A 10,064-nucleotide genomic window follows, 5' to 3' on the forward strand; every position below is an offset into this window, starting at 1 on the left:
GGAGAAGTATTTGTGTGGCATATTCTTCGTATTGTTTGAAAGGAAATTATCGTATTTTTTGTGGTATTTTTGCCGTTAGACAATGGCTTTCTGGCTCCTTGGAGGAATTACAGCTGTCCTTCTGTCGGTCTGTCTGTCTGTGAATGAGTGGTTGGCCAGTTTTGGAGTACAGTATTAATATGGGGTCAGCAAGCCACGTGACTCAGCAAAAGTTTTGCAATTGGCTTCGATTTCTTGCGTCTTGTGATGGTGCTTTGTGTTAGGCCATCGCCCCTGCTTTTATAGAGCCGGCAGGGCTACTTTGGCATTTCTTGTCAGCTGTGTCCGACGAGTCCAGCTTGATGTTCCTGTCAAGCCTCAGGATGGTCATCTTTGGCCCCGGTGCTGCTTACGCCGCTTGCACAGCCGGATGAGCCTGGTAAGGCTGAATACTGGATTCTTGCAGCAGTTTGATTTAATCAAGATTGTCAGAGAAGGAGGTTGTTTAGGAGACCAACTACTGGCAGTGTGCTGGAAAGACTTAGTTTGTCTTTTGGTTGTTTTATTTTTCTTCAGGGGCTTTTAAAAAATTGAATGCATTCCTTTTATTTTCAGTGTAATTAAATAACTACTCTACCTTGACCTTTCTGCAGACCTGGAGTCGAAGATGAACTGGGGAACCTTTTATGCCGTGATCAGCGGTGTAAACAGGCATTCCACCGGCATCGGACGCATTTGGCTCTCCGTCATCTTCATCTTCCGCATCCTGGTGCTGGTGGTTGCCGCCGAGAGTGTTTGGGGCGATGAGAAGTCCGGCTTCACCTGCAACACCCAGCAGCCCGGCTGCAACAGCGTCTGCTACGACCAGTTCTTCCCAATCTCACACATCCGGCTGTGGGCTCTCCAGCTCATCCTGGTGTCCACCCCGGCGCTGCTGGTAGCCATGCATGTGGCCCACAGGCGACATGTCGACAAGAAGGCCCTGAAAAGGTCGGGCCGCGGCAGCCCCAAGGAGCTGGAGCACATCAAGAACCAGAAGTTTGAGATCACAGGAGCTCTTTGGTGGACATACATGATCAGCATCGTCTTCAGACTCATCTTTGAGGTGGCGTTCCTCTACGTCTTCTACTTGATCTATCCTGACTTTAAAATGGTGCGACTGGTGAAATGTGACTCGTACCCTTGCCCCAACACGGTGGACTGCTTCGTCTCCAGACCAACAGAAAAGACGATATTCACGGTGTTCATGCTGACCGTGTCCGGAGTGTGCGTGCTGCTCAACCTGGCCGAGGTGGTTTACCTCATTGCGAGGGCCTGCAAACGGTGCATGAATCGCCCCGAGGACGAGGCCAAAGCAGCTTGGATAACTCAAAGGTTGTCTTCATACAGACAAAATGAAATCAATCAGCTGATAGCAGATCATTCGCTCAAGTCGAAGCTAACTGTGACCAAAAAGAGTCCGACCGAAAAGGGCGAGAGGTGTTCTGCCTTCTGAAGCTTCGTGAAACTAATAAATCATGCCTGTAATATGGTATTTTCTGCATTAACGACACCTTAACTGTATATTTCTTTATTTTACTGTTTATATATACATATATATATATGCATAATAAAATCATTTACTTGTTTCCTTTTTATATTCACTTAATTGTGATGCTTTTTCTTGCCTAAATCATCTCCAGCATATTAAGACGTAGTAATGATTTCTTACAAATCCGACACCACAATGCGTTAGGTTGTGGCGCTCTGTGTCTCTCACTTGTTCCCACACGAGTTGACACTGAGGGAAACCTGACTGATTTAAGAAAACCATAAGAATTTGTTTCGTTCACGGCTGCATATTTGTTGCATGACGGAGCATTACAAGCAGGATGCATTTGATGGGCTCTTGCAGGTGCAGTTGGTCCAGGCTCTCAAAGCTTCCAGTTTACTGCCAGCACAGTTGTATATATGAGCTGTGAAATAGAGGGACTTCTTCCAGAACACAAAAATCTGGTAAAAAGTAGGTGCTGTGGAACATTTACATTGTAAATGTATCACTTTGAAAGCCAGTCCTCGATCAGTTTGCACATGAGGGTATAGTACAGCAGACTCTGTAATATTTTACTTTTTTATTTTGACACTTTTAAGGTTACAAAACTACAACTAAAAAGTTCTAAATAAGGATGAACATCACTAGAGCAATCATAAGCCAGATGAGGAAATATGCTTTTATTTGTAATATTTATTGATGCCTTTATTTAATCTGGTGCAAGTGTTCGGAGACAAGGCTGTTTACTCTCAATGAAAATGTCTAACTTTGTGTAGAAGCGGCTGCATACCTTAGACTGTGTTTAAAAAAAAAAAAAACTAATTATTGGTAAAAATTCAGGTGGGGTGTAGTCTCGGTCAGACTCGTATAACAAAAAGAAAAAAGATATAAAAAGCTAGAAAATTGCCTGTAAAATGAACATGTCATATAAATAAACCACATTTTGACAAAATGCTTTTAATTAAACACAGGATTTATTCATAAAAATTAGAACATTACTTTTAATGTTTTAGTTCTCCACCCCCCTCCGGGTCACCCTTAGTTGTTTTGCTGCTGTTCTGTAAATATTCATCTAAGAAAACTCCTTATTTGCAGTCGGCTTAGTGTGTTAGTATTAATTATTTGTGAGGTAAAATAAACAATCCGTGATATAGGGTTAATAAATACAATAGCAATTATTTTTTGCTAATAATCACAAAGCTCTTGAAACCTTACTTGACCATGTTGCAGGTCATAAACTAATGGGATCTGCTCAATAATGTGTGCAGCAACCAGGCTAACTTCAACTAGAAGGGTAAGTTGAAGTAGTTCTGCTCTGTTAAATATTCAACATTTGAACTGGAAATTTCAACTTCTAAGTAAAAATTATCAACGAACAACAATTTATTTAATTTCTCTTATGACCAAACAAACTGAAAACGTCAAAGTTTAGTTATACTAATGTTTTAAATTACTTGTAAATAAAATTAAACTTAATCAAATTTAGCATTTACTGAGGTGGGTGTTGCTTTCTTCTTGACTCAAGTAAATGTTTGACGTTGACCAGCTTTTCAGCAGATCCTGATTAGAACGTGCATCTGTGTATTGCTTACTTTGCATCTGTCGAGGTCTGACAATTTCATGTCAAAAGACACCAACATTGTTTTCACGTTGTTGTTGACTCAACACATTTTTATGCTCTCAAATGCATGTTTGTTTACATGCATAAACGCACCGGTTCACACCCAGGTAAAAGCCCTTCATGCAGTATGTTGGGTTATTACGCACTGTGTAATAAAGAAACAAACTACCTGATCAATTGACTTGTCATGTCATTTTACAACCAATAGCTGGCTTTTTTCCCTCAGGCTGTAACACAAGGATACCACAGGCTGCTCATCTCCCAGCCATGTCACCCACCCACCCTCCGTGATAGGAGATAGGCCCCTGTGCTATATTTAGTCCCCAGGAGCTCTTTTGGCTAGACAGGCATAACGGACAAACATCATTGGCTCGCTTCCCTGTCACTCAGTGCAACAGCTGAGAAAGAAGGTCTTCAGAAGTTTACATTAGAGAGAGTCCACTGTGCCAAATTTAACCTCAGAAGGGAGGGGGTGACGTGGAAGAGCGAGCTGGACATGGTTAAGAGGGCTTCCAATGCGCTAGGTGTCCGTGGAAGACCCCTGGGCCGCAGCCTGGGTCCTGATTTCTGTTAGCAGGCTTTGAAGATGGACGACTGAGTCGGATGGGTTTTTTTCAGTGATGAACGAAGCATATCGCTAGACGGACTTCGTTTTTCCTGTCCATTCAAGGGCATTGGTTGAGGGCCCTCGGATCAGGCGCCACACCGAGGCCTGTCTGCAGAACATGACGGCTCCATGGACGCTTCGAGACGTGAAAAGCTTCACTCCAGGAGATGTTTTGTGTTCACAAAGTGGTTTTCACCAGTAAATGTGAGTTGTATCATTTGAGTGTTTGTGACCTTTTATGTTTACAGTCAACAGTTGTAGATTTATGACCAGTTTTTCAGTCATTTCAAGACGAGCTCTTTCTAACCTTTAATCGGCATCAATTATTTGAGTTTCTGTTTTGTTACCTTGAAGTAAGCAGGACTGATATTCATTTTTGTTTTTAACAAACAGCTCTACCTGTAATTGTTAAAGTATTTAAAAACTGTCTTTGCAGTGACTGCCAAGACATCAGTTCAATTCACAGTAGCATCATTCTGCTGAACATTAAATCTATCTGAGATGGAAAACATTTATAGCACAGCTTTTATCAGAAGCCGACAGTAGCAGCATCACTCAAATGTCTCCGGTTTGGACCTCCAACACATCTGGCCAGTGTTTGATTTCACCTTCTTGAGGGGATCATGTTGCCATGGCTTGAGGTCATGAAGGCCAGGACATGCAGAATCATGCCTGAAACCTGCCTTGCTCCTGTCTGCACCCACCAAATATATACTCTCCTAAAGTAAATATAATCCTGTCTGCATCCACTTGGATGAGGCCACACGTTGCTCAGCCGCTGAACCCTCGACTCGTCAGGGACTTGCCTATCTGTTTTAAGTTTCCTGTAACTTTTTAGACGGTCCATAGTCATTTAGGACAAGAAAACATACTCTAAACTCTTCATTTCTATCTTAGTGACCTGACACAGCCATGGGAGACTGGAACCTGCTGGGGAAGCTTCTGGAAAAAGCCCAGGAGCACTCCACTGTGGTCGGAAAGGTCTGGCTCACTGTCCTGTTCATCTTCCGCATCCTCATCCTCAGCGCCGCCACCGAGAAGGTGTGGGGCGACGAGCAGTCGGGGTTCACCTGCGACACCAAGCAGCCCGGTTGCGAGAACGTGTGCTACGACATCACCTTCCCAATCTCTCACGTCCGCTTTTGGGTGCTGCAGATCATCTTCGTGTCGACGCCCACCCTCATCTACCTGGGACACATTCTACACCTGGTGCGGATGGAGGAGAAGCAGAAGGAGAAAGACAAAGAGAGGCAACAGCTAGTTGACAAACAAGCTCCCTTTGTGGATGCTCATCACAAGAAAGCTCTCGTGAGGGACGAGAAGGGACGGGTGCGGATTCAGGGGGAGCTCTTGCGCACGTACGTCTTCAACGTGATCTTCAAGACACTGTTCGAGGTGGGCTTCATCGTAGCCCAGTACCTCTTGTACGGTTTTGAGCTGAAACCCATGTATACGTGTGACAGACCACCTTGTCCTAATGTGGTCAACTGCTACATATCCCGTCCTACAGAGAAAACCATCTTCATCATCTTCATGCTTGGGGTGGCCAGTGTTTCATTGTTCCTGAACCTCATAGAGATCTACCACCTGGGGTTCACCAAGTGCCGCCAGGGCATCACCTTCAGGAGGGGTCAACAGAACCTGCGGAGCATTTCCAAGGGCCACAGGGAGACTCCTGTGCCTCTGGTACCAAGCTACGATGACTACTTCCGAGAGCACAGCCAAGTCCAGCCGTCTTACCCTCCGGTACCAAGCTACAACCTCACTCCCCTGTCTGAGGGAACAGACTCGTCCTTCCACCCTTACCACAGCAAGGCTGCCTACAAGCAGAATAAGGACAATTTGGCGGTGGAGAGGAGCAGCAGCAAGCCAGAGGAATGTGACGTGAAGGGAAAAAAGGGATCAGTATCAGCCCCCGGGTCTCCTACGCAAACTAGGTCTGGTCATGGCGGCAAGCACAGCAGCAGCCGGACTAGAATAGACGACCTGAAGATATGAGGAGGGATATGTTTCTTGGAAGGGTCTTAAAACAGTTGTGAGGGGAATCTTACATTGTCAGGAAAGCTGCTGTATATGCTGAACTCACCCTCTCACACAAGACGACTCAGGTTTGACTCATTCCAACTTTGGGCGTGGGGTACATTTAAGAGTAGAGGCCAGTGTATTTGTACACTCAACACACGTGGGTTACCTTTTTCAGATCAGCTTTCTGCTTTGCTGCCATTAAATTCATATTTTGTGAAACTTAATAGTTTTTTCTTTTTATCTTATCCCAAATCACATTTGTTTGTGGAACACAGATTACACAAATGCATTATGATGAAAAATTGATTTGTATTGGTGATTATTGAGTTGGGTTGTATGGTATGACTCTTTCTGCATTAAATTACATGGTTTCATCAGGTTTAATTTTGTTGTTTTTTTTTCTTTCTTTCCTTGAAGTTCAGAAAGTTCTCAGACTTCAGAGCAGGAATGTGTTTGGGCTCTGGCTTGACTTCAGTGAATGAAATAAGATAGGGTGAAGAGTTAAGTTTAGCTTCCTTTGCCTGTTTTGAGGTCACAATCAAGTTCACTTGCTCTGACTTGAAGCAAAGAATTGTGCAATACATGACAGCTCATTGAACGGGCGGATTGGCTGTCTCTGATTCCAGAAGAAGTTGGGCTGGTGTCATGAGTTCCCAGATTTGTGCTGCCTCTTTTGTTTTTGTATTTTATTTTGACAGCCATGAAGTAGATAATTGTGAACACATTTTTGTTTTATTTTTTTTTTTGTGTGTGTATGTGGGGGTGGTGGGGTCGATTCTTGTTTGTATGTGTATTTGTTTCCTGTAAAGCACTTGGTGACGACCGTGTTTGTTTAACTGCTCAAAATAAACCTGTCTTAAATTTGCACCGCCGGCGGTTCGTTTGTGTTCCGGCTCCAAATCGAGAAAAAGGGGAAGTGATTACATTGGAAAATGACCGTGGCAGCTGTTATTTTGTGTACTTCACATTACCTCATGATTGCTCATCCTGACTTTTACAGTGCCTCGCAAATAATAAAAATAAAATTTTTAACATTCCATTAGATTACAGCCACAAAATTCATTGCATTTTATTACAATATTAACTCACCCCTGGCTGCTCATGAAGGCAAGAGAAAACTCAGTTAGGGCACAATTTATAGACAGAAGTTATTTTTTATACCTTGAGCTTGAGCTTCCCTTTCTAATGCAGGCCTTCACCTGCCCAGACGACCTTCACTACCAACCGATACTTCCCCTCTGCGTAATTTAATCTTCTTCTAGGAAGGATTCAGTGGAATAGAAGAGTGAACAAACTGCAGACCTACAAACTACAGATCAAGGAACAATGACCCAGGTCTAAACTCAATAAGGAATCTGAGGTAATTCTTGAAATTTTCTGTTATTGAACACTTTCAATTCAATCTGAGCCTGAGCTAGTAAAGTATACTAAACTATGTGTCATTTTCCTTCTACCTTACATTTTTGTTGCAAGTTTTGCTTGTCTGTCATAAAAAAATAATTTAAAAAAATCAATAAATTTAAATATTAAAATGTGTAAAGAGTAATATTACTTTGAAAGGTAGTGTAAATGAGTGTAGAAAAACAGATATTGTTTCTTCGGCCTGCAATGTTTTATTTAATCCATTTGAAATAAGAACCCGTCAAGTGCAGTATGGGTCATCTATATATCACTGTTTCAAAACTGACACGGCCATGCACGAAAAAAACACATCATGTTTAAAGATTTGTGCTGTTCTGCAGACAGAGCACAGAAGAATGCACACACCTCCAGGAAAACCTTCAAACTGCATGTCCAGGACGATGAACCACTCTGGTTTCTTTAGACCAATCATGAATTCCTTTCGGTTTTGGCTCTGTCAGCGGGAAAACAAATCAGGTTATCTTCTTTTTGTCTGAAATATTAAAACCAAGAGTCATGCCTCTCATAAATCATGGTTTTCCCAGTGTTTTCACATACATTTCAAATTCTGGCCAGGTTTGAGGGCTTTACTTATGTTTGTTGGGGTGCCAGACAGCTGGGAGGGGGCAAGCCAGTAAAATATAACATTTGAATACTCAGGAGTGTTATTTGCAATATAAAACACCATAAATCAGCAAAGGAAATAAAATATTCGACAATATCTACTTTTGAAATGAAGATGAAAAATGAAAGTCAGTTTTACACAGAAAAATGACACCATCCATCCATCCATCCATCCATCCATCCATCCATCCATCCATCCATCCATCCATCCATTTTCTTCCGCTTATCCGGGGTCAGGTCACGGGGGCAGCAGCTTCAGAAGGGAGGCCCAGACTTCCCTTTCCCCAGCCACTTCTTCCAACTCCTCCGGGAGAACCCCAAGGCGTTCCCAGGCCAGCTGAGTGACATAGTCCCTCCAGCGTGTCCTGGGTCTTCCCCGGGGCCTCCTCCCGGTGGGACGCGCCCGGAACACCTCACCAGGGAGCCGTCCAGGAGGCATCCTGACCAGATGCCCAAGCCACCTCAACTGACTCCTCTCGACATGGAGGAGCAGCGGCTCTACTCTGAGTCCCTCCCAGATGACCGAGCTTCTCACCCTATCTCTAAGGGAGAGCCCAGCCACCCTGTGGAGGAAACCCAGTTTGGCCGCTTGTATCCATGATCTCGTTCTTTCGGTCATGACCCAAAGCTCATGACCATAGATGAGGGTGGGAATGTAGATAGACCGGTAAATCGAGAGCTTCGCTTTTTGACTCAGCTCTCTCTTCACCACGACGGACCGGTAAAGCGCCCGCTTCACGGCAGACGCTGCTCCAATCCGCCTGTCGATCTCCCTCTCCCTTCTTCCCTCGTTCGTGAACAAGATCCCCAGATACTTAAACTCCTCCACTTGAGGCAGGATGACCCCCGTGACCCGGAGAAGGCATTCTACCCTTTTCCAGCTCAAGACCATGGATTCGGATTTGGAGGCACTGATCCTCATCCCGGCCGCTTCACACTTGGCTGCGAACCTCTCCAGCGAGAGCTGCAGAACACGGCTTGATGAAGCCAATAGGACCACATCATCCGCAAAAAGCAGAGATGCGATCCTAAGGCCACCAAAACGGATCCCCTCAACATCACAAAACACATGTAGACTGGTTGGGCGAACTCCCATGCACCCTCCTTGACCCTGCTGAGGGTGTAGAGCTGGTCCAGTGTTCCACGACCAGGATGAAAATCATTTATTCTGGGTTATATCAATACACTTCCTCTTTATACCAGCTTGCTACTCCTGCCTTTCAAAATTCTTTAAACTACAGAACAATTGAAGGTTTTCACAGAGAATGCTCTGAGTACTAACGTTTTGATTTGATCTCAGAGCATCCTGCGAGGTTTGGACTTCACGAGACATAGTCCGGATCCTTCATCTTAGACAGATTTAGCTCTGCATTGCCTTTTAGTATTAGTAGTCAAATGAGTGAAAGCTGACTGCCAAGACCAGGAGAAATCAAACTACTCCCTCCCCATAATGCAATCTTATTTTCCTCATTGGTATTCCAGCGAGGCATTTCCAACATGCCAGTGTGAGTGCAGTTAGGATGTGTTAGGAGTACTATTGTTTTGTCAGTGGTTATAGGCTCTGCTTCATAGAAGATCAAGTGTTTGCTTGTCCTGCCTAATTGTTCACATGGCTCCAGTTAAATGTTATATTCTGTGGAGAACATCCCAATCAAGAAGCACAAGATACAGTTTAATTTGATCATATCCATCTTGAACAATAATTATTCACCTAGATGAACTGAACAAGCTGGACTGAGCTCCTGCAGCGTGACGCAGTACTCTGCTGCCCTCTGTCTTTACTTTTATTTCAAACTTCTCCCCCTGCTTGTCATTTGTGCATCGGCTGCGCCATCTGCTGGACATAACAACTTCCTCTTAATCTTGGTCAGTGTTTGTTTTAGAATAAAAATGTTATTGATTTTTTTTTTTATGTAAATTGGGCTGAAGAACCAGAACCATCAGATGTGATTTTTTTAATGCAAAACATAAAACATGGTTGATAATCATTGTAAAAAAATAGCTTCCAGTTTACCTGTTCATCACTTTTACAGATTTTACCTATATGCCCAATAAAAAAAGACTTTGAAACCACGTTTACTCTCAGTCACAATATTTGATTTTTTTTTTCTGTGATTGTCAAATATTATGATGATATCAGTTTGTGTTATTTGACATTTTGTTCAAGAAATTGTTTTATTTTTCCAAGATTATTTTTTTTATAGACAGTATAATGTTTGGCTGCAATATTTCATCAAAAAAGATCTGTAGATGATATCACAAACTCACATAACGTC

The 10,064-nt window shown here is 43.3% G+C and overlaps 2 protein-coding genes across 2 annotated transcripts; both read left to right on the forward strand.

Annotated features, from left to right (window-relative positions):
* The first annotated feature begins 637 nt into the window (after positions 1–637).
* Positions 638–1,616, forward strand: gjb1b (gap junction protein beta 1b). Its single transcript, XM_015006594.2, has one exon. It carries the CDS (start codon positions 647–649, stop codon positions 1,472–1,474), a length of 828 nt encoding a protein of 275 aa, XP_014862080.1. The 5' UTR covers positions 638–646; the 3' UTR covers positions 1,475–1,616.
* A 2,996-nt stretch (positions 1,617–4,612) lies between these two features.
* Positions 4,613–6,630, forward strand: LOC106929554 (gap junction alpha-3 protein-like). The gene has a single exon (XM_015006582.2). The coding sequence runs from the start codon at positions 4,651–4,653 to the stop codon at positions 5,734–5,736; it is 1,086 nt and encodes a 361-aa protein (XP_014862068.1). The 5' UTR covers positions 4,613–4,650; the 3' UTR covers positions 5,737–6,630.
* Positions 6,631–10,064: the final 3,434 nt, after the last annotated feature.

Source organism: Poecilia mexicana, unplaced genomic scaffold (assembly GCF_051168715.1).
Source record: "Poecilia mexicana isolate PSO_F unplaced genomic scaffold, ASM5116871v1 scaffold_10, whole genome shotgun sequence".
Classification (NCBI taxonomy): domain Eukaryota; kingdom Metazoa; phylum Chordata; class Actinopteri; order Cyprinodontiformes; family Poeciliidae; genus Poecilia; species Poecilia mexicana.

Bases quoted from the DNA above. Each gene is read 5' to 3' on its own strand.
- LOC106929554 (XM_015006582.2), top strand. From the start codon at position 4,651: ATGGGAGACTGGAACCTGCTGGGGAAGCTTCTGGAAAAAGCCCAGGAG.
- gjb1b (XM_015006594.2), top strand. From the start codon at position 647: ATGAACTGGGGAACCTTTTATGCCGTGATCAGCGGTGTAAACAGGCAT.